Genomic DNA, 24,476 nt, shown 5'->3' with positions numbered 1-24,476 from the left:
CTCCAGATCAAGGGAAAGGATGGTGCCTCCTTACTGATTATTCTTTTATTAAATGATTCAAGATTAATTTATGCAAATTAATTACTATCTATTAGAAACTTGGAAGAATATTCTTTATTTTGTTTACCTGTTCAAACAGCTTTTCTAATTGGGATTACACTTGTACAATGAATAAACTGCAGACATCGAAAGCAGTCTCTCCATTCACAGAATTTCATAAAACCAATATATTTACAACCACGTTATTCTTAAATTCTTCCACAAAAATTAATTTAAACTCTATTGTCTCAGAATCTTCCATAAAGTAATTGCATTAATCCATGTTAATAAACTGTGAGTTCACACAGCCAAAACATCCCTTGACCAAATTAGGGATAAAAAATCCAAAGCACATACTCCAGATTCAGGGTAAATTTATTGAAAACACCTTGTACTCAACAGGCCATAACAAGTGTGATGTACAGACACTCAAAGTATATCAAGATCTCTAAAAGCAACACATATATACAGATATTAAAAAAGAAGAGATGGAAATATTTCATGTATCTTTCCCCTCTCTTGTTTAGGACCACCTGGTGTGCCTGGAATTACTAAAAATGGCCGTGATGGTGCTCAGGGTGAACCCGGGCTGCCAGGGGATCCTGGCACTCCTGGGACTACTGGGGCTCAGGGAACTCCAGGAATATGTGACACGTCGGCTTGCATGGGAGCTGTTGCAGCATCAACTTCCAAAAAATCATAAACCAACAGTACAAGAAGTGAAGAAGTGACTGAATATTTAAATAAACAGTGCATTGTAAGAAAACAGAATCCTTCTAGTGCTAAAAGGACAGATGCTCCTTCTATTCTATTAAGTGGAGACTTTGACACAGTTCTATGAAAAAGAAAGCATCAGATGAAAACTTTAATTAAAAGATGCTTTATGACTATCTTTTCCTTCCCCCAATTATTTTCCAGAATTTTTACTGTTAAACAACCTCACCTTTCCTTCCTCCCTTTGCTCAAGAGACCTGCAAGAGGAAGCATTGCTCCTTTTGACCATCACCCCCCATATACTAAAGATCACGACTTTTTGCTAAGAAAGTTTGAGCCTTTTCCATTGAATTCCTTGGTGCTGCTCCCACTGACTTCAGTCCTGCAGGTTTGTGCACTCAGACACGTTGTTAAGGCACTCAGCCTCTTCCATCAGTGGAAATCAGGCATTTCAATATCCTGTATTTTAACATCTGAACCTTCTGGCCTAAGGAATGACCATTGCTTAAGTCTGTGCTGCCAGTTGGAAATTTTCAGATTGCATCTCACATATTTGCCAAGACTAGTAAACAGTAATCCTCTTGCAAGCAAATTCTGCAAAAGGAGTAATGTAAATATTTTAATTTCCAGGGAAGAGTTTTTTTGTGTATTTCCATATGATAATGAAGGAAATGAAGTAACAGCATTTTCATGACCTCTACTTCAGCTATTTGCACAGTAATTGTGATGGAACCCCACCTAAGAAAGGATGCTCTTTTAAAGTCCAGCCAAAACCACCTGTATGAACTGTTGTAAAAATAAAAGGAGATTTTTTTTAACCTTTTCTTTGTGATGTTGTAAGTGTCATTATACAAATCAAATTAACTTGGCTAAACTCCATTTTCCAGAACTGGTTTTCCTAGGATTGTTTGGACATAAATTGCTGCACAATTGTTCTTATCCGTGATTTAAACCAGTATTAATTTTGGTAGAACTCTTTATACTTTAAAACTTGCTAGCATCATCTATTTAAAAAAATTAATAAAACCACTCTCAGCTCACACACAGTTCTATTTCTGAGCTATATGCCAAATCCTATGAACAAAGCATCATATTTCTCTTTAAATATAAAAATAGTTTGTGCATTTAAATATGTACTGTTTAAAATAAGCCATTTTTGGTCTAAAGAAACAACACAAGAACCTGTTGGACAGTTGTGTGGCAGACATTAAAAATAGTACTGAATTTAAAAATGCCAACACCATTGCACTACTCTTTGGAGCTAATTATGTTAAATATGTATTCAAATGCAAAATTCATAATACACACAGTTTAGAAACTATGCACTTCTCCAAATAACTGTTATGGGCAGTTATGGGACAATATTTACATTTTAAAGGGGAAAATGGGCATTATAATATAGTAACTTTAGTTTCTTTTTACACTGGAAGAATGATTTTGCATCTAGCCATTAAAGTAACAGGCAAAGGGATGTTCTACAACTCTTCCAATCTGTGCTGCATCATCTTAAAAAAGAAAGTACAAGTAAATAATTAAATAAGACCCCAAAGTAGGAAGACAAGCAAATTTTGTCCAACTAAAGGATTAAAATACTTAGTCATGACATTTTCTTGCAGTTTCTGGTCCCAAAGCCCCTTGAACAGGGCACTGATTTCCATTGCTGGTAGTTAACTTCCATCTGCGATAAAGAATGTTTCTTTTAAACTTCTATTTATACATATTTACAAGTTACACTTTCAAATTCCTATTCAGCATGTAAATGGAAAGAATAAACCACAGTTTGGACCATTGTCACACAATTCAGGGTGGGCAGGTCAGGCTATTTGGTCTCCATAGCTGTTCGGTTTTCCTGGGCTGGACACATTACACACGAGTCTGGTCTTCCAATTTTTAGTCTCCTGCCTGTTTTACCACAGAATACAGTCTCAAATTCCTAAAAAATCAAAATACAAAGTATAAATGTTCTATTTAATGTAGATAGTTACTTGAGATGGATGCTTTTGTTTCATTAGTGCCTTCAATAGGAAGGAAGAGGGACCATACCCATATCCAGACCAGCAGGTTTTCCAATACACGCTCTCCTAAAATTCTTGGCAGAGCCAGAATTACTCTGGAGCTGCAACTACTGCTGAAAAGAGCAGGAGCTGCTTTTAAGTGATGTAACCCTTTAACTCTGCTCACCCACTGAATACAATTTGGGCATGTAGCTGTGATCCCCCTCCCTGAACTAACTAGAAGCCTGTAATAGGCAGAAAATAAAGAAAATGAAGGAGGGGAGGAATGATTGAAGATGACCTTAATTTTATATTGTTGTCCAAATAGGATCATACTCAGGAACTGGGTAACTAAAAAATATTAATTTTAAAATCCAACTTGAAAACACTGACTGAGAACAGACAGTCACTTCTCACTAGAGAACTCAAACAGCTGAAAGAAAAAAAAATATTAAAGGCAGGTTCAGGGATATGGTGGGTCCTTCACAAACAGCATCAAGCAGAACTTTGCATCCCAGTTACATGTTATAACAGCCTTCAAACACTTCCCATTTTTATCAAGCCCAAAAATGAAATGAGATTTCCAACCTGCTTCAGGGAGTCACCGTGCCTTTCCTGAATGTACTTGAGGAATGCAGTCGTCCATTGCAAAGTTGTTGCCTTGTCAGTGTCAATCGTGCAGAAGGGAACGAGGAGATTGAGCTCATCACAACAAACCCGGATCCTGCGCCTGCAGGCAAACAGCCAAATTATCAACCACGGGCCAGAGGGAAAGGGAAATAGAGCCAACAGGAAGAGTACTCAATGTGCTACCAGCCATGGGCTTTGGGGACTGCTACAAGCTTTGTGTATTAGTTCTGTTACACACAAGTCACCATATCTTTACAGAATGGGTGAAACGTTTTGAAATCTCTTTTTGTTTGTTTACAGAGTAAAAACACAAAGACAACCACAATGAAACAAAGATTTTTTTTTTCCCCCTCAAACAAACAACAAACCCTCACCTCCTCCACTTCTTTGAAGCTAACACAAAACATGTCAAGTTTACATTTCCTCTGGATAATCAGAGCATTGCAGCAGCAGCATTTTAGGCTCCCAGAGGTGTTTCATGGCCCCTGCTCCCAGAATTACCTCCTGTCTCTCTCCAGGCGGTTGTGCCTTTCCCTCCTCTGGGCACTTCCATCCTGGGACCCACTCTGTAGCTGCACACTGGAGCTGGGCTGTGCTGCCTGCCAGGGGCCCTGGGCAGCTGCAGTGCTCTGGTTGTTGTCCCGGGCGTTCCGAATCTCACCCAGAGGTTTGCGATCCATGTTTGCATCCAACAGATTTATTCGGCTGCAACTCCTGTTTATGGCTTGCTTGCATAAGGTGTCTTGTTGGAGAAATAAAGATGAAAAGAATGACCTATTTATTATTATGCCACTAACCTGAAAATAGTGATCATGGAAAGTTGTTTTGGTGCTGGATTTATGTGGAATAATCTGAAGTTTTACTGCCAGCCTATATTGATTCTTACAGCAAGACATGTCCTGCAGAAGACCCAAGGCATTGCTTGCTATTCCAAAATCCACACAGCTTCTATTTCCTCAGAGAGCCCATAGTGCCTGCTCTTGCTGAGCACTTAAGACAGCCCTAAAAATGTTCTTCAGTTTGATACTGAGTCTGCTGGATCAGCTTTGGGGCAAAGCTACCCCTCTGCACAGGTTTTGGTCAAAGGCTGGACTCAATGATCTTGGAGGTCTTTCCAACCTTAGATACTATGATTCTAAAGAAACCAGCTGCTGACCCAAGGCCCAGATTTTTAAAGGTATTTTCTCACTTCAAGTGTCCTCATTTCAAGCCAGAAGTGCTAAACAATTTTGAAAGTATAGCTAAACTCTTAGGGATTGAAATTTCTTAGAGAAATCTAGCCCCATGTTGCATATTGAACATCTCTGCCTAAAAACCTCACCTCCCACATTCATTAAAATCATATTAATTACAGAAAAGACACAAATTCAGAAAAAAAAAATTGATTTGAAGATCAAGAGAAAAGTAAGGGAAAAGAAGAAAAATGGTTTACCTCCAACTTTAATCCAAACTTCCTCAGGCAAAGCTTTATTTATAGCACCTACTGTCTGTTTTGTGGATTCAACTTCCTGATAGAGAAAAGGGAATGTCTTGGGTATCCCAAGGTCTTGATGTTTGGCAGCTTCCAAAATAGTGCAAGATGTTCCACAGGTCTGGGAAAATGAAAAAGGAAATACTTACAGGACTATATACATTAAAACAAAAGAGACTATTTTGATGTCTTTCTGCTAGCTTCTTAAATTACTTCTTCAGGCAGAATAAATCCTACATACACACAACTATGGGGTTTTGAGAGAGTGGTGAATTTTGGGGGTACCTCTGACATTTCTCAGTGCCATGCTATCAATTTGCTTCAGAGGTTACTGCAAATTGTGGAGGGGGAAATGTCTTTATCATCAAAATGAATTAGAAAGAAAAGAACTACAGAATATGGTCTCTTTTTTTTTGAACAGATGAAACTGATGATAAACTCTAGAAAAAAGGAAATCTGATGGCCTACTGCTCATTACTGGGACTCAAATTACAGACTAATCACAGTAATTACAAATGCCACAAAAGTGACTTGATTGTCTTAAAGATTAATAAATAAATAGCATTACAGATCATTCTGATCATCCCTATTCAAACCCAGGCACACTCTAGCACAAACCTTCAGAACTCAACTACAGCCAGGAAGTTAATAGCATCAGCATTGGAACTTGGCAGAGGAGAGTTACCTGTGCTTGGGAAGGATTAGCACTTCCAGCAGCAGAACATGCATTCATGGTAAAGAATGGGTAAGTAAATGGCAAGGAATGTGTGGCAGGTGCAGCCTTATTTTTCCCTAGTGCAGCACACCTGTTCCCTTGCTGGTGAAGAGGAACACCCACCACTTCTGAGGGCTGGCGGATCAGTGTCACTAAACTTCAGACAAAAACAAACAAACACAGAAAACATACCAGGCTGACTGCTTGGAAATGAGTGCAGAAAAAGTACAGCTACAAATATTCTAGAAACTATCACCAAGAAACCACTTTCATTTACTGTAAACAGAAATCACTGTTATTGCCATATTGCCCACTTCAGGGGCCAAATAAAAGAAAAGAAAAATCAGCCAAGGAGGTATTTTATTCTGTGCAATAACAAGGTGCTTTACGCCTCAATAAAACATTTTGTCAGCACATTAAGATAGATACAGGGTTAGGTTGTAAAACAATATTTTTCCTCAAAGTTTTCCCCATAGTCAGACCTCCACATTATAACCCAAATCTATTGTTATTATCATGATAAAAAATCTACTTTGCTTTTAGCAAGCTGCATATTAAAACTAAGTAATGTTCTCTCGCCTTTATTTACAGTACATATTATCAAGAATAAAGTTGCAAAGTAATTAATTTTGGAACTCCATGCTGTACCATTTATGCAATAAACAGAGGGGCCTAAGCTGAGCCCAGTGGAGTCGCAGCCTCGTTCGATGGCACAGTTTAACAAAGCCCAACCCATCCTTCTCGTACATTAAAACAAGCACTATTCTTAGGTTTCACTTAGCAAATCAGTTTTGAACGACATGATACATAGTTTAACAACATAAACTAAAAGTAATTGCAACACACTTGTTAAGAGTTACTCCAGATTCTTGGGGTTCTTGACATCTGGGGTTTTCTGTCGGGCTGCTGTTGAATCTGTCTTCCAACCGAGCTCTGACTGCAGGTTTAGATCTAACCTCTGGTGCCAGTGCCGAATTTTCAACAAATATGTTTTCCTTATTCTCCCCCAAGAAATTTTCACCCTGTTTAGCTTTTGCTACACTGCATCCCGAGACTTCTACAGAGCTACTACTGTTGGGCGCTTTGTCTCTTTGGCTGACGGGGAGGTTGGACTCGCTAAGTAACATCATCCTGAGCTCCTGCAAGTCAGCATAGCCCAGGTGTGGGTTAGAACTCGGCCAGTAGCTGTCACAAGGCAACCCTGACTGACAGGTCACTGGGCAGACCGACTGGTTCCCAGAGCTGCTGGACGAGCCCCCGTCCTGACTGGTGCTGGGGGAGGGCTGCTGCAGAGGGGGGTCTGCAGAGGGGCCAGGCGAGGAGAAAGCGCTGAGCCTGGCTTCCACTTCACCTTCGCTACTCTGCGCCTCCGTGTGCGAGCAAAGAATGTGCTGCAGCTGGGTGTACTCAATGTCCATCATCTCCACCAGGCTGGCCTCGGGGGTGGCGAAGCCAAGGTTTTGCTCACCAAAGGAACTGTCACTTGAGCCTCCAGGTCCGACAGCAACGGGAGCGGGGTCAGCAACACTAGCTGGGCTCTGAGGAATGGTCTGAGGCTCCTCGGGGGCTGATCCTGACATGGCTACAGCAAACCTAATCAGTTACCAATGTCCCTTTCAACAGAAAACCATAAAACCTTCAACAATTGTCAGTACTATCCATTAAAAAAAAACAAACCCAAAGGCAGAAAAAAAAAAAAAAATTGCACTTAACACTGATTGGCGAGGTAACAGAGCGGGGACCAAGCTGCCGCTGGCGGGGTACCTGACACCCTGACCATGTCTCCCCCCCGGGTGAGACCCTCCCTCCCCCTCCAGCACAGCTGCTCACGACAAACGGCCTTCACCTGTCCCCACCCCGGCCTCGGCGGGGAGGCTGCGGGGCACTCTGCGGCCTGGCACCCCCTGAGTCAGCGCCCGTCCGGCGGCGGGGCAGAGCCCGGGCGGGCGGGAGCGGGGCCCCGCGGCCGGGGGAGCGGTGGGGAGCCGGGCCGGGCCGGGCCGGGCGGGGCCGGGCGGGGCGGGGGCGGGAGGGGACGCGCGGCCCCTCAGCCCGGCCGAGCGCTGCCCGAGCGCGCCGCGCGCCGCCGCCAACGGCTGCGCGTAACCGCCGCCCGCGCGCGGCCCCGCGCGCGCCGCGCCCCCGGCCCGGCCCCGCCCCTCAGGGCTGACACTGACCCGGGCGGAGCCGGGCCCGCCAAAGCGGCGGTGACGGGACGGCGGGGCTGTGAGGCGGCGACGGGAGAACGTGTGGCTGCAGCGTGTCACAGGCGCGTTTCGGGTTCTGGACGCACGGTGTGCTGCTCTGGCTGATTCGCGGTGCTTGGCGGGGGCACGCTGTTATGCCGAATTTTAACTCGTTAAACCTGTTGGCTGCTTAGCCCACGGCTGAACGCTGTCGCTTGTCCTGTCGCTAACGGCAAAATCACAGAGAGCAACGGGCTGCGTGAGGGGACTGCCCCGCCTGCAGCAACAGCGTCACCCCGGCACGGGAGCAGACAGGGAGAGGCAACAAAACCGGCTGGATTAGCGGGAGAAACCGGCTGGATTAGCGGGAGAAGCCGGCTGGATTAGCGGGAGGAACCGGCTGGATTAGCGGGAGGAACCGGCTGGATTAGCGGGAGAAACCGGCTGGATTAGCGGGAGGAACCGGCTGGATTAGCGGGAGGAACCGGCTGGATTAGCGGGAGAAGCCGGCTGGATTAGCAGGAGGAACCGGCTGGATTAGCGGGATAAACCGGCTGGATTAGCGGGATAAACCGGCTGGATTAGCTGGAGGAACCGGCTGGATTAGCGGGAGGAACCGGCTGGATTAGCTGGAGGAACCGGCTGGATTAGCGGAAGGAACCGGCTGGATTAACGGGATAAACCGGCTGGATTAGCTGGAGGAACCGGCTGGATTAGCGGGATAAACCGGCTGGATTAGCGGGATAAACCGGCTGGATTAGCGGGAGGAACCGGCTGGATTAACGGGATAAACCGGCTGGATTAGCGGGAATCGCCTGCCGTTGCCCAGGAGGGGCCCCGGGGGACGGACGGGAAAATGGAGAGGAAAAGAGATCCAAGGCAGCGAGCACCGACATTTCCATGAAATGCGGCCACAGTCCCACAGTCTCACTCGTGACTCCCCTCTAGACACAAACCCAGACGTTCTAAAAGCAGTTTTGTGCACACTGAATTCAATACATGCTCTCCTACTTTTCTAATCCTCCTCCACGCTCTCATTTACGGTGCTCGCACTGAAATAGTTCAGCCTTTTATAGACATAATATTTCTGCTATTGTTCTAGACTTTGCAGGGGTTTTCACAGGAAAAAATATCAAACTATGTTTTGGAATGTTAGCTTAGTACATAGACAAAAGCTCAAAATAGTGAGTTTTTTCATGTAAATCAAAATTTGGACAAATCCAGAGAATTGTTTTTCTCTTCCTTGCAATGCAGGACAATCATTGAGCACCATTTTTAGTCTCTGTAAATCAAGTTAAATTGTTATGTTGGTTTCAGCCTGGCTTTTACCTCCTGCTGCAAAATCCAACTTCAGCTGATTGTTAACTACATAAAGCTGTGGTTTAACAAAGTCACTGGAGCCTATGCTGTTGATTTTTTTGCCACTTAAATCTCTGGGAGGATGTATTTACCTATCCTAAAGCATAAACAGATTTCCCAAACTACTACAGAAGAACTTCCTAGAAGATGAAGAGCTACACACATATTTCATAGAAATGTAAAGCCAAGCCATTCATAAATGGTGTGACCTGAATTAATACTTTTTTTTTCAGATTTTTTGATGTAAAAATCTTCTAATTCCCAGCATTTTTATTCAAATTTTAAAAACCCCTGCAAAATAAATTAGGAGATGACTTAGAACTGAGGAAAGAATCATTAGCACAGATTTTTGCTATTTTTAGAGGGCCTGCAATCAAACACTGTCTGGCTGTGACATCCTGCAAAACATCTGTCATTAAACTATGAGGAAACAAGACCCATGTGCCATCAGTCTCTTGTGGTTTGTTGAGAAATAGAAAAATGTAGAAAATAATATATACATACACATGTAAGAAATGGACAACAGCTCTCTGTAGGTGTTTATTCTACTTACAGTAACAAAAACCTGTGAAGTCCCATATTTTAATGTACAGTGATATATTTTGCCATATAAAATACAATTTACAGAAATTTCTATCAATTAAACCTAAACAAACACACATTTTGCATACTTTTATGTATGTCTTTAAATTAGAAACATCTCATTAAGAAAAAAAAAAATCATACACCGTAGCTGATGTTTGCATCTAATAGGATTTCTTTGTGTGTTACTGTTTTCCCTCAAGACACAGATGATCATTTCAGCCAGCAAATCCTGGATGTACAAGGACCTCAAGGATGCACCAGTGTGACTGTGGTGACACACATGCTACCTGTAATATAGTCCTCAAGATGCAAAATGTTTACGAGAATCTAATTTTACATTTCCAAATATATTTTAGCAAAATATCAAAATATTTACCCAGAGGTTAATTTACACATTCAAATAAACTAGTGGGGTTTTATTTCACAGTTTAGAATTCCATGCTTGAGGACTACATGGGAAGTAGCACTGTGATGTATTTCACCATGAAAAAATGTCCTTCTTCAATCACAACATGATGTACCACCATAATTCAAACTTTAATGCAACTGTATCTTTTTCAGTGGAGAGTTTTATATACACTGCCAGCCTAAGTAGGGCTTAACAAAAGAATTGTATAATTTCTTTTTCAAGAGCCCTTTTAGAATGAAAGAGCACTTCTGTAATGAAAAGTTCAATCAAATTGGGACATTTCTTAAATCAGTGGAAAAATTCTGCAAAACCTAAACAAAACCAAAAAATGCTCCACTAAATCAGTTCCATCGAAGTAACAGATTTAGTGGCCTATTTAACCAAATGCTCTTCCTTCCTTTGGCTTACCACTTTTTGAAATAAATGTCTGATGCTTTTGTAAGTTTTGCTGGTTATAAAGGTGCTACTCTTGTATTTTCTTTAATGACAGGTTTGTAAACATGGGATATTTAAAACCTCATGGAAAATAACTAAGTATGACTTGGTTCTTTGCTGTACACTTAACAGGTGGATTCCAGACCCAAAATACATGTATAGAAAAGGAAGATAGTGCACTTTAAGCTTATAACATTCCATTATCAAATCCTCCATCAGTTACAAGTAATTATTAACACTGTTCTTTTGCAACCTTTTCTTAAACAAATGATCCTTCCATTGTAAAAGAAACATGACACCAACATTTTTAGTGTGTGCTGTAGGAACAATTTTGACACCAAAATATCACATAAATGAGATGTAAAGGTATGGCTCCTCAGGTCTGGATTAAATTCTCCTATAAAATTACAATTCAAGTTACTGGAAAACATAACTTTATAATCTTAAAAAGCAATATGCTCTTCTTAGTCTTTTTCCATTTCTGTACTGTAAATGGAAACTTTAAGATAAAGATGCAAGTAGAAAAAACAAAATTTCAGTACAGGTAACATTGTGAATTTTTATAAGAAAAACATTATGCACAAAATGCAGCAAGTGAAAGTCCAATATGTTCTTGCTTTTCATCTATCTGATTATTTTCATTCACAGTTGTTCAAAAATTGCTTATTTGTCAGTACATCGGGTAAGGCTAGGTTTACAACAGAGTTTTTTAAAAGGACAATATGTACAGTATTTACAGATGTGCAGTCCTTGCTGTGTTGCAAAAGTATTTGTATATTTGTGGGAAATACCAGTCACAGTTCTATGACTGATTGCTGGAAGATGAAGCTTCAGTTTCCCCTGGTTTCTGCGTTTCCTTCGGTGTTTCTGGCTTCGTCTCTTTACCAATTTCCTTACTCTTGCTCCTGTCCTTGCGATCTTTCCCTCTGTCCCTGTCGCGATCTCGGTCTCTGTCCCGATCCCGTTCCTTTTCCCGGCTTCGGTCGCGGTCCCTGTCCTTGTCTCTGTCGCGATCCCTGTCTCTGCTTCTCGATCGCTCCCTGTCACGTCTTCTGTACGAGTCCCTCTCTCTGTTTCTTGTCCTGTCTCGGTCTCTGCTTCTTTCCCAGTCCTTGCCCCGCTCTGAATCCTTGTCTCTATTTTGGCTCCTATCTCTGTTTTTATCCCATTCCTTGTCTCTGTGTCTCTCCCAGTCCCTGTCTCTGCCCCAGTTTCTGCCACGGTCTCTCTCCCAAGGTCTGCCGTGTTCTCGATCCCTTCGTCGTTCCTCAAAGCCTCTACCTTGGCGATTATCTGCTTGTTGAAGCTCTGCCTGATCCAAACCCTTATCTTTATTTCCTCCCTCATATCTCTCTCTCTGTCTCCCTTCAAATGTCTGGCCTCTGTAGTCAGGATTTTTGCCTTCTCGGAAGTCAGAGGGCCACTGTCCTTCTGACTCGGGTCCTGGTCCAGACATATTGGAAAGAGATGGTCCACCTTCCTCCCACATCTCTTTTCTGTGAGATGGTGGATGGCTTGGAAGATCCAGGAGTGGTCTTGGGGGTGGTTTCATACCTTGTGGAGACTGACCCTGGTAATGAAATCGAGGAGGTTCATCTTCTTCTGGAAACATCGGAGGTGTGCCTCCTCTTGGTCCTCCAAACTGATGTGGTCCTGGACCTCTCTGGTTGGAAAATCTGGGTGGTGGGCTCCCTCTCCGTTCTTCATATGGCTGTGGCAAAAGTCCCCTTGGACCAGGCATATGATTTGAAGCTGGACCTCTCTGCCCTTCAAATTGATTTGGGTGAGGCCCTCTTGGTCCCCCAAAATTACCTGGGGCTGGACCTCTTGGCCCTCCAAACTGAGGCCCTCCTCTCTGTCCTTTAAACTGACCGGGTGGAGGTCGTCTTTGACCTCCAAAAGGAAAAGGTGAAGGTCCTCTGTTTCCCATAAACTGAGAGGAATCTGGTCCTTCAAACTGTCCCGGAGGCCCCATCATTTCATCATATTGGGAATCTGAGAATTCCATTTGTTCCATGTGAGGTTCCCTATGATCTTCAAAATGAGATGGTGACATTCCTCTTGGACCTCCGTGATAAGAAGGGGCAGGGCCCCTATTATCACCAAAATGAGGTGGTCCATGCTGTCCAGAAAATAAGGGAGGAATGGGACCCTTTTGACCTCCAAATCTTCCAGACTGAGGTCCTCTTTGCCCATCATTGTTTAGAAAACCATGCTCTTCAGAGAACTGTGGTGCCGGCCCTCTAAAATTAGGTCCGTGAGGTCCTCCAGGTGCATTGAGCATCATTGGAGGTCCCCCTTTCTGCCCAGACATAGAAAACGCTCGGTTTTCCTCAAAGTGCTGTGGGGGAGGTCCACCCTCACTCTGAACTGGTGTGGGTTCAGTTTGTTCTACAAACTGATGAGACTGAGGATTTCTTTGTTCATCGTATTGCACTGATGGAAGACCCATCTCTGGTTCAAAGTGTCCAGCTGCCTTTTCCTGCTGAGGAAACATCGTATTTGAAAAGGAATCCCTTCCCATTGCTTCCTTTGACTCATTTGGCCATGACACTTGATGCATATCTTGCAAAGATGGGCTGTCATTTGATGTGGAGAAATTAGGCTGAAAAGACGGAGGTGTTGGAAGCAGCACTTTACGTATAGGTTTGGAAGCAGAAGGATCTCCAGAAGCTGTTTGACTCAAGTTTTCCAAAGTAACTTGAATGGTGTGTTCAAATTTGCTGTTAGATGTCTCTTTCTGGGGCACCATAGATGTCTGTTCACTTGAAACCCAATTATCAGCAGTAAAACCAGGCTGAGTAGTGGAAATTAAAGCATTCTCTTCCTTACCAAGTGAAGTCTGCAAAGTATTTGGAAAACTTGCTGGAGCAACTTCTCTTGTGGATATCTCATTCTGTACTACCTGTGGCTTTATTCGAGAATCAGAACTGTCATTCTCTGTTGCCATCCTTCGAGCCTGTCGAGGATCTCTGTTCTGCCTTGGGTCACAGCCCTGGTTTAAAACTTGTGCTTGCTGATTTATAGATGAAGGTAAATCTACTTTTTGTGCAGCCTGCTGATCCTGATGGAATAATTCAGGCTTTAATAGGGAAGCTTTTGCTGGTGGAGGTGACATTAAAGCATCAGACACTGAAAAGTGAGCCATGGAAACACCAACAGCTGCTCTTTGTTGTCTGAGAGCTTCTTCTTGTTCCTCTAGCTGCCTTTTCTGTTCTTCTATTTGTTTGTTTAATTCTTCCAACATTTTTTGCTGTTCTACCAAGGAGGAGGATGCAGATAAATCAGACACAAATGAAGCAGATGTTTCTGAAGAACCACTTTTACTGTCTGTATACATTTTGTTGGGTAAATCATCAACAGTAACTTTTGCTTCTTCCAAGATAGTTTCATCCTCTGGATCATAAGCCTCATCCTCTAGTTCTGTTGTAGTAGATGGCTTTTCCACACTGTAGTGTTTGTCACTTTCACCAGTCTGCATTTCAAAGGCTTTCTCTGGACCATATTCCTCCTCAGGATCATAAGGTCTGTCATCCTCCTCCTCTTCTATGGCTTTGTCCTTGGACATCTGCCCAAACTGCTGCACAATGGGATCCAGCAGAGGAACCGCTGGCATCCCACTCTCTGCTGCAGCTTGACTCTCCTGACTGGAAGACTGAACAGTTGCAGCATCCTTGGCAAGAGGCTCAAAGGTTTTCTTCTTCCCAAAGAGGGTCTGCAGGATGTGCTCGAGAGGCGTGGCGGTTTTTGAGGACGGGTGGGTGGCAGTGCTGCTTGCAGGGGCGGCGGTTGAAATCGGTGGGGTCACAGTGGTTGTGGGGCCACTTTTAATGGATGACAGTATTTTTAATACTGAAGGTGTCACTGCTGAGGTGTCTGGAATGGGGAGTGGGGGTGGAGGTGGAGGAGGAGATCCAGGTGGTGTGGTACTCACAGTGGAGTCTCCTGAATAAAGTGTGTATTTGGGAGTTTTCTTCTCTTGTGAAGCTGGAGGCCCTTTGGAGAACAGTGATGCTTCAGATTCCTCATGTGTTTGAATCCTGCTTCGTTTCTCCTCCATTTTTTCTGTCTCAGTGGCAGGACGTTTCCCTTTCTGACAGATAACCAACCCAAGGATTAAATTTGGCCGAGATGACTCAAGACCTGAAAGAGAACACAAACATCGTGTATGTAAAAATCTGATTTTTAATGATGCTTTCAGTAGAAATCTATTATTTTACAAAGTGGTACATAAAGGTAACAGTTTTCTAAATTCCATCAGAACTATTAGCAATTTTCATTAGACCATAAACATATACATTTGTATTTCTTACTTTTAATATATATTTATACATAACTTTAAAATTTTAAATTCCTTCCTCAATATTTTTAATAAAGAATTGCAGTAGCAGACATAATTGTGAAAGTGTTCTGCGAAAGTTCAAACCCAAGCAAGCTGTTATTTTTGCATCTTTACATTGTTTCTATTGTTCAACTACCCCCACCTCTTCTCTTGAAAAATCAAATATTTACTTTTACTTTTCAAATATACACAGAGATAGTGAAAAGTGAGAAAACATGGCCTAAACATTGCTATGTATCATATCATCTGTTCTAAAAGTCCACTTCAACACCAATCTATAAATACTTTGTCTGTCTCCACGTTCAACAAACATCAATAATGGCAAAAACATCAAACAGCATTTGGAACACACTGTTAAAGCTGGTAATTACTCCCAGCTCCTGTGGTTTTTTCCAGCCAGACAATTTTATGTGTGAGGGAAGCAGGGGAGGTGGGGATGTCCCAAAAGTTGCTTGGTTGGGCCTGCACCTGGTTTGGGGGTGGGATGACCTTGGAGCTGCCGGACGCAGCGCAGGAATCAGGTCTTGATGGGTCAGTAAAAAACACCAGGAGCACAACTGCTCCTTTGTGAGGAGCTTCAGACTTGAAGGAGAAGTATATCCAGATATTATAAGAAATTTTCAGATGAAGAGGAAAAATGCAAAGGTCTCTAGGCCTGTCTCCTGCTATTGTATTTTTTCCTCCTACACACACAGTTCTACTGGCAGATAAACATGCCTAGAATGAAGGGCAGGGACTAAATCCTTTAATATCCAGTGGTGGCAAATACAGAAAATCTTGAAACTTCTGGACTAAATGGCCTTTAAAAGGCCCTCATTTAAGGGCCACTGTTCTTCCCCATATGTGCCATTAGTTATGATTTCTATCCAGCAAGGAAGCAGTAATATAGAAACATAAAATGATCTGTGAAATAAAAGATAATATTGCAAAATAAAAGATAATATTCATTGTGGATAAATGGCAACTTGAGAGCTCTGATCTGTGTTGACCCTTATAGTCAAGTTCCCACAAGTAGGAGATTTTTTATATTTATGTTCCTTGTTCTTATTAAACCAACTTATCACTAAGCAACAATTTAAAAAATCTCATTATTAGCATCAAAACCCTTTTGACACCAACACAACCCCCAAACCCCACAGCAGCAGATACACTCTATTAGTAAACCACATAATACATGCTTTAATCTGGTGAAACAACTCAGATGTTTTACTGGGACTCGTAAATTTACCATCTAGAGAGGAAAATACATCAGCTGTTTCCTAAATTTATGTTAATGAATAACAGCTCCAGTTGGTGGGTGTTGACCAGTGCAGAGCATCTCACGAACAGGAGCTCACCCAGAAACTGCCAGTAGGCATTTGCTGTTCTGCTGTTGATAAATGTTTTGGTTACCAAATTTCATGCAAAGACTTGTGATTTATGCAATTAGTCACAATGAATTTCAAACACTGAATAACTGAAATAAACAGGTGTCAAAATTCCATCAGGCAGGATAGCTAATAAACAGCAATTACTGAGAAATCAGGTTTGAAACCCTGCAAGAAACAGCAATCAAGTCACTAATTAAAAAAGGGGAAAATTTTCTACACTTTTAAGGCAAAAAATTCCAGCAGCAAGTTAATAGCAGCAGTTATAAATTACTGTGTTTAGAATTTAGTCATCATAGAATAAATCCATTAAAATGTTACATTTTGATACTGGAATTTTACACAAATATTAGAAATTTTGCCTAAGCTGACTTCTGCACTCAGTTCAGGGAGATCAAATACTACAATTCCTTCAAAGAAGACACATGGCCAGAGCAGCTCTCAAAGGCCACAGCCCTGTTCTATCTCAATATCCATAAATAGGTTAAGTGCCTAATTTTAGGAACAACAAAATGTTGACTGCAGTCTGCCACTACTCTGCTCAATGACTGCCTTTCACAAACACACGTTTTAGAAGTGCTGCCAGAGTTAGTAGCTTTCAGTGCTAAATTATTTATAACAGTTATTATTCTATTATGCATTTGAAATCCCCAGTCTGGTTTTATTGAGTTACTTCCTGTAACTAAAGCCATTAGAACAGGATACACTAAACACTAGTATTGAATTATATTTGTTTTCCTTAGCCTTAAGTACATTTTTTCATTAGATCAAGTTCACCATATTTATGTGTGTATCAGCCCCATGTTACCCTGTCAGCAGCAGATGGTAAAAGTTGACCTGCACTGTTCAACAACTTCTGCCTGTCCCTGGCAGACCCATGGGATTGGACTAAGCACACCTGTGGTGAATTTTAAACTACAGAGACCAACATAAAATTTTATCTCTATCTTATCAATGCCATTTAAATATTTGTCCCAATTAAATATGAGAGCAATAGACAATTGTCATCACATTTGAGCCCCCTTAATTCAGGATCCAGCTCATTCCCAGCACTGCCACTGCTCCACGTTCAGGTTCCTTTGCTGAGTGGAAATGACTGGCACAGAAACTCAGGTTTGTAATGCCACATTCCTCTACTGCTGCTGCTTTTCCTAATCTGCTCAGCTGAACACATCAAACTCTATTCACAGTTCAGGTAAAATTTTGGTGCATTTGTTTTTTTAAGAGCATTCCAAACAGCATGAGGAGATTTCATGCCTTAATATTCTATGAAAATTCACAGTCCTTTCCAAAAACTACCAAAAGACATACCAGCATTTGTGGAATCTTTGCTGATATATGTCTGTTCTATTAAAATTCAGCTATGTAGTAAGGCAGTTGTTACAGCCCCATCACCACTAAATCACCTTCTATAATTAAGTCTGATTATACCTTTTACAACTGGAAGTGGCAAAAGTGTATGTGAAACAGAGAAATGAATTCACATACCGTAAACCACTGCAAGAGGACAGTGCAGTAGAGCCCATGACACAAAATCTGGTAATAAATATCTGAGTTAATTAAATATAAATCAGCATAACCCTCCATTTTCCTTTAAGCCGCTCACGTCAAAGTTTTCTGCAGATCTTCTAGGTACTAGTGCAGTCCTCAGTTGTGCTCCAAATCCAATCCATCAGAAAACAGGAGAAATTCCTAATCCATATGTGCCTGATGGATCTGGCTGATACAGCTGGAGTATCTTCTAACTAGGATTTCTGGAGTGGCAGGGTTTGATTGCCCTCTCCCTCCTCCCCCCTCAGCTCTTATTTATCTAAATATGATAGACCAACTAAAGGCAACACTTCTCCAGGCCTTGCTAGACTCCACTGGAAGACACACGATTGAATTTAAGGAGACAATGACCACGTTCCATAAAATACTTTTATTGATTGTGAAAGAAAGAAAACATAGCAAATTCCATCAGATGTCATTAAAAAAGAGTGGATTACATGCTGTGGTTTTCATACATACACAAAACAAGAGGAACAGCTTACCTGATTCTTTCCACTGCTTTAAAAACACAACACAACTTGGCACAGCTGAGATAAAGGCTGCCACAGGAGTTTGCAGCAAGTGTTGGCTCTTTAGTGTATCTTCTGTGAAACTGTTCCATCTCCTGGAACTACCTGCCTGCCCTTGGAGCCTTGTTTCTGCTAACCTTTAATCGACCTGGCCTACAATTATTTATGTCAATTTGAAAACCTGACTTACAAAATCTGCCTCCATGAACACCTGCAGATGAGACCTGAACTTGTTCTGAGCAACTCCTTCCAGTTTTGAAATACTTTTGCACTTGAAACTCAGCAAAACCAGTCTGACATTAAAAACATTAAAAATACATCTTACTAATAGTGAAGTTTGGCTACATTGACCAACCTTAAACCCAAGGTAAATGAAAACCATAATGGAGAAGTAAAAGAGGTGCAAAACAGAAAGCTGGTATTTCCACAAAAATGCAAGAGGCAACAATTAGGTAAACTGAATTGTTTATCACCTCAACAGACATTTATAGCAGATTCCATGGCCAATCCCATCCTTGTGCTGCTGCCCAAAAAGGATGGTATTTCTTTACTTCTGCCTGGAAAAGCCAGTCCATGAATTAAGGTTCTTTGTCTGCATCCCTGTGCCAAGGTATTCTGCATTTGATGTTTTCACTTCTTGGCTAGGAAATGGGATGAAGTTTTTGCCTAGCTTCAAAAATTCAGTAAATTACAGACTATGAAGTGCTGAGATCAACAATTCTAATTATACAGTAATTGAGATAGCAATAATCCTGCCTTTTTAGCTATTGCTAAAAACAAACACCTAGTCTGTGCACTGTGCAAAGACAGATAAAAGAGACATGAAGTGTAGGAGAAAAATCTCATCTGGGGATTAAAATCCTATCCCAGTAACTGTTGCTCCTGCATGAGAATGCTTTATTGAGTTTTGTGCTGCACTTGTATCTGAGGGGCAGAGCTCAGCCAGCCTCCCAGAAAGGTAAGCTCCTTGTTCCATACCTACCGTTAGTGCCAGCCTGGCCACGACAATGGAGTTCTGCCTTCACAGCCACCTGCAGCTCTTCAGCCTCTCAACCTGCTATTTGCTAGAAAACCCACATCCTTCTTTGGAAACTAAGCATATGCATCTCCTTATCCTTAGATGAAGACGACTCCAGATTTTGTAGAAAGGTGTTGTGACTTCATTCTCAGTTCTTCTGTCACCATGTTCAACCAAAGGCTATTACAGGTGATTTTATCTAAAGATAGAAGATTCTAACCCTAAGGAATGGGTCCCTTTCTCCCCAAAGGGCTGATTGTCTGAACTCAGTGATTTGACTTGATCCAAGCAGAACAGAACATTTCAAACACCTTGTGCCCCACACTGCATATACAGATTAACTCTGCACAGACAATGCAGTGGAAGCAGCAGAGATGTTTTACCTTTGTCTTCACTCTGACTTCTTGACTCCTCTGTGGGATGTTTCTCCTGCTTCAATTAAGTGATGGTGAATGGCTCATAAGGGTCTAGGGTTTGTGAATTTAGGAGTTGCTGATAATAGGGAGGGAATTTTTTGTGGTTTTGTTTGGGTTTTTTTAAATATAGTGGCTGTTCCACATCCTTGATTTTATATGTAAACTCATTCTCCTAAGACATACGAGCATCTTGTTGGAAAGACTAAAGTTTGGACAATTTTATCTTAGCAGAGTTTGATTTCCAGTTTTTCCTTAATTAAGTACTTTAAAATTGGTCTTATATTAAAAAAAAATTAACTAATGATTACATTAAATATTCAACAACTTGTCTCAGATTGCCTATTGCCTGGTGATTTTACCTAGCATTGAACCTCCCCTGTTTTGTGCTTACCTGGTCCCTCAAAGGGCAAGAGTTTGGAAGGAATTGGGTCCTTAGAACTCAGGGGGATCAGGTAGAGATCCTTGACATGTCTGTTGTTATTAGCTACAACACCAAAACGACCACGACTGCTAAAATAGGAGTAGAGAGAGATATAGGCAACTTCTTCTTCTTCTGTTGCAGGATGGAAACGAATCAAACACAATTCCTGGAATAGAAAAGCAAATTGGAAAAATTCAAACTGCAACGTAACAGCAAATGAAACGGTAAAGGGCAAATTCCAGAGGAAAAATAAACTGCACATTTATCACTCCAACTATGCCCTGAGGGCAACACTCTAAATTTAAGAGACTACTGCTGTTCAATTTGCAACATTGAAATAGAATTAGATTCCTCATTTTCAGAAACACAAATTACTTGTGTTTCTTACATCAAACTGAACAGCTTGATGCTCAAATGGAAAAGAAATGGAAAATTCTTAGTTTTATATTTTTCTCTATAATACCTATAATTTTTTCAACTCTGAAGTGGTTTTAATACTAAAATATATTAAATACTTTAAATGTTAAGTTCCTTTTCTTTAAAATTTGAGTTTCAATCTTCAATATTTCAGTTAGTAAATAGCATAAAGATTTATCTACTGTGCAGGACAGAGAGATCAAGATTTACAGCCCAATAAACATATTACTAAAATAAATCAAAAATTTCAAAGAAGTGGTTTAGGTAGTTTTTCATGTGTGATCCATGTCAGTATTTGCTGCTTACTACTCTGTATTATAAGAAGTTGTCATTTTACATTGCTGTCTATTTCTCCTGGGTTTTATAAAGGATTTTAAGTGAGTACCTTAGAAAGCGAAGATTTGAGTTTGCCAACATAATCCCAGACTGTCTTCGGTGAGATCCTCCCACCAATATGAATTGTGTCAGGTAAATCCTAAACAAGAAGCATTACATGGTAGTGTGAGAAAAACCAAAAACAAAACCTAAAAAACAGCAGTGCAGGTTGCCCCATCCCAGTAGCCCAGTGGATAGTTACATTTTACAACACTTTTGTACATATGTTTTTAAATTCAGCCAGGCTGCTCCTAAATTTGGAGGTGTTTAATTATGACATGTGACCCAAAGGCAACAGGATACATGGAACAGATGAAACACACCCCAAACATGGAGAACAGCAACACATCAGATAGTTCTGTATGCCCATTCCTGGTATTTATAGGGAAATTATAATATCCATGTTTATTGGCTTTTATAGGGAAGCTGCTATCTGAAACACAGCTCTCCTCCACATTTGCAGTGACCCCAAGTCACTTGAATTCTGGTGAATTTCCAGTCATGAGCACAGTGAAACTCATTTCAGCAAAAGCAATACTCAGAAGAACAAGCAACCCTATTAAGTCCTAAACCATACATTTGTGTTTGAAAATTCCTAAGTCACTTAAAATGCCCCTGAGTGAAAAAAAGAGAAAAAAACCACCTTTCTACTGTCTCATTATTTGAATGTACACTGCTCTCAGAATGGTACCATCCAACTGGTTTTACTTGAAAATTAGTATCAAGGATGATACTTTTCATAAACAGCTGAACAAATTCTTCCAACAGATCACATCAGTGGCCCATCTAGTTTGAGAACAGAGCAAGGCACACACTTTAAAACACTGGCTCCTAAACAAGGAAGCTGAGGTAAAGCCATTATTCCTAACACATGAATAAACACGTTGAAAAACTTTCTTCACAGATTTGTGAGAAGTTTTTAAAAGGTTGAGGTTTTTTCCTTGAGCTAATTTTCCCATTACTACAAAGATGTCATTTACCACTGCTAGAGTTCTAATGTAGCTCCATGAGCACACAGTGCCCCCAGCCTTTCTAGCACCAGGAACTGCAGCACAGACCCATTCCAAACACACACACACCTCACTAAGGTAATCAAAGCACCCGGAGACTGGATATGCTTTAGTGACAAATTTGGCCACACTTTGCATGTTAATAAATCCTTTCCAAATGGTGTTGAGACGAGAGAGAAAGAGAGAAGTGTCGCTGTCCTGAGGTGAGCGAGGCTCTGAAGCACTGCAAAACAAATCCAAACAGGAAGGTTACAGAATACCAATGAGAATGGGACCCTTATTTTAAATTTTGTTCCCTCCTCCTATTGACTCAATACTTTCTTTTGAATATGTGACAAAAATTTTACTAGATGCTTTCTTAATGTTTTCCATTCACTTGGTATTAGTTAAAAAAGCAAGAAGTAACAGAAAATAAACTTGTAGCTGCAGGCAGGCAAAGACATGCCAAAAGGTATGACTTTTATAAAACCAATTACAGACTTTCACTAATTAAGTAAACAGTATCCTTCTGAAAGAGATTCTGAAGTAAAAGAACTTACTATGAATAAACCTATTTTAAGTGCAACTGCAAAAGGATATACTCAGCAGTATTTATTTTTACTATTGTATATACTCAGAATGTGAAAGAAATGTACTTCCTTTCAAGCTGACCAATTGGTTGATTTTAATTTGTATTTACATGCAACAGTATCTTAACACTGGATGAAAATCTGGAAATGCCTCTAGCAATCTCTCCCTTGCACTGTCTTTCTAGATATTAATGTATATTCAGACTTCTAAGTCTGCATGATACCTTCAAATTTTTATTTCTCTGTTGGAACACTCTAGAATCTTTGTTGTCAACACACACTGATGCTCTGAAAACTTTACCAAGCTAGAGAAAACAAATGAGGAGAGATGGCATTTTAAAAATATGAATCAGGCTCCCTGAACTTTAAACCTCAACAAGCCTTTTGGTTGAGGGAAAGGGAACAGGATATGGGACACATGGGAATCTGCATAGAACCACAGGAGGGAGGTGGCAGCTGCTGAGGATACGCACTTGATGTTGGGTGACTGATGAACCGCCAGGTATCTGGGATCTGGTGAGGAAGAGGGTTTGGTTAATATTGATTTGGGGACAGTCATAACTGGTTTGGAAGTTTCCTGTTTGGTTTCCCCTGTGGAGACTTTGTCAGCTGCGGGCGCAGGGCGCAGGGCCGGTGTCACAGTCCCGGAGGAGCTGCTCATGGCTGTCCTGGGGTCTCTGCCAGAAACCGTTACAGTTGTGACAACAGGGCCAGCACAGGAGGCTGGGGGAGCAGAGACCTCTTCAGGTACAGCAGAGTCTGTGCTGTTCTGGCTCTGGCTTGTAGGAATGTAAGGTGTTTCTGTGGTTGGCTGGGAAACAGTTTCTGCTGCCGGTTCAACATCAATTTCCATTGCATCATCAGTGACGGGCTCCTTGTCGGGCTCTGCTGCTGGGGCTGCTGCAGGACTTTCACACTTGGCCTGCACTTCTGGCTTTGATTTCGATTCCACCTTCTTAGCAGAAGCCCCTGTCTTCATCTTCTTAGCTGGTATCTCATCTTCTGATGCTGAAATCTGACCTACAGATTTATATGAAGTGCTTTTGATTAGTATTTAACAGTAGTCTGGAGAAGCGATTTCAAAAACACAAAGAAGCAAGAAATACTTTTAAATAACAGTGATTTTACTTTGCCCAAGATCAGCATTGTCAATAAATACCTGTACAGATTTTACAGTTCAGGTCAAAAAGATGGGCTCGATGCTGACTTGTTGTGTCCTTCAACATGCTGCTAAAAACATCTAGTGAAGGAGCACTGTTCATATTGGGTGCAGTTCGGGTTGACTCCTGCTGCTCCTAAAAGTGAATAGACACAAAAAATATTACAGCTGACCATTAACTTCAACAATAAAAAAGTACTTTGAAAACTGTTAATTCAGTTCTTTAAAGGAATACATAAAACTCTTTGCTTAAAGCATATCACGTTAGATGGAGTTACCACATGATATGTGCCCTCATTTCAAGCCACAGTGCTTTTAAGTAGAGCTCACATTTAGAAAGAAAGTATTTTTCTGTAAATTGACTTTAGGGGCTGAAAAACATACAGCACTTTTGAAATGCCTGCAAAATACACCTATCAGTGGCTGTTGCAGCCCTTCACAGTTGAGGAATCCTCACAGCACACCCAGTGGGCAATGATATCCCCACAGCTCAGTGAAACAATCTGCACTTCCAATGGCAAATCTGAAGCCCTAACTGCCATTTCTCCCCCTCCACATCCTCCTGCTGAAGGAACAGCCCCAGTACTCACATCAGAGTCAGACACTGGTGGAGAATCCTCCATATTGACAGCAGGGACATGCTCCCGTTTTACAGCCGTTTTCTTGATTTCGTGAGGTTTGCTTCTTGACTCCATCTGAAAGAAACCAAACAGTGTTGGCAAAAGCTCCATATATTTATTTTACTCTGTACTTTGCCATCATTTGGTATGTTGTAGGGAAAAAGT

The 24,476-nt window shown here is 41.4% G+C and overlaps 3 protein-coding genes across 5 annotated transcripts in view; 1 reads left to right on the top strand and 2 right to left on the bottom strand.

Annotated features, from left to right (window-relative positions):
• The window catches only part of COL9A3 (collagen type IX alpha 3 chain), a gene marked incomplete at its 5' end in the record, with an annotated part of 32,959 nt that extends 31,388 nt beyond the window's left edge, over positions 1-1,571 (top strand). The window contains one exon of the mRNA XM_079321515.1: positions 567-1,571. Coding sequence (XP_079177641.1) covers positions 567-742 — 176 coding nt within the window. The 3' untranslated portion in view covers positions 743-1,571. The remainder of the gene's footprint in view (positions 1-566) is intronic.
• On the bottom strand, positions 397-7,607 carry TCFL5 (transcription factor like 5). Of its 2 annotated transcripts, none has more exons than XM_079321516.1 (7): positions 7,410-7,607; positions 6,410-7,176; positions 5,534-5,720; positions 4,810-4,969; positions 3,879-4,119; positions 3,336-3,477; positions 397-2,686 (listed from the first exon to the last, which is right to left on the bottom strand). In XM_079321516.1, exons 2-7 carry the CDS (start codon positions 7,141-7,143, stop codon positions 2,573-2,575), a joined length of 1,578 nt encoding a protein of 525 aa, XP_079177642.1. In that variant the 5' UTR covers positions 7,144-7,176; positions 7,410-7,607; the 3' UTR covers positions 397-2,572. The 2 variants fall into 2 exon arrangements, with proteins under 2 accessions (XP_079177642.1, XP_079177643.1); XM_079321517.1 differs by having other exon boundaries at positions 6,410-7,145.
• A 2,023-nt stretch (positions 7,608-9,630) lies between these two features.
• The window catches only part of DIDO1 (death inducer-obliterator 1), a 51,368-nt gene continuing 36,522 nt past the window's right edge, over positions 9,631-24,476 (bottom strand). For both annotated transcript variants that reach the window (XM_079322060.1, XM_079322059.1), the window contains 7 exons: positions 24,282-24,386; positions 23,692-23,827; positions 23,006-23,552; positions 22,033-22,186; positions 20,964-21,053; positions 20,132-20,327; positions 9,631-14,680 (listed from right to left, as the gene is read on the bottom strand). In XM_079322060.1, coding sequence (XP_079178186.1) covers positions 11,340-14,680; positions 20,132-20,327; positions 20,964-21,053; positions 22,033-22,186; positions 23,006-23,552; positions 23,692-23,827; positions 24,282-24,386 — 4,569 coding nt within the window. In that variant the 3' untranslated portion in view covers positions 9,631-11,339. The remainder of the gene's footprint in view (positions 14,681-20,131; positions 20,328-20,963; positions 21,054-22,032; positions 22,187-23,005; positions 23,553-23,691; positions 23,828-24,281; positions 24,387-24,476) is intronic.

Source organism: Erithacus rubecula (genome assembly GCF_903797595.1).
Source record: "Erithacus rubecula genome assembly, chromosome: 18".
NCBI lineage: Eukaryota > Metazoa > Chordata > Aves > Passeriformes > Muscicapidae > Erithacus > Erithacus rubecula.
This window is presented reverse-complemented; position numbering and strand designations above follow the sequence as displayed.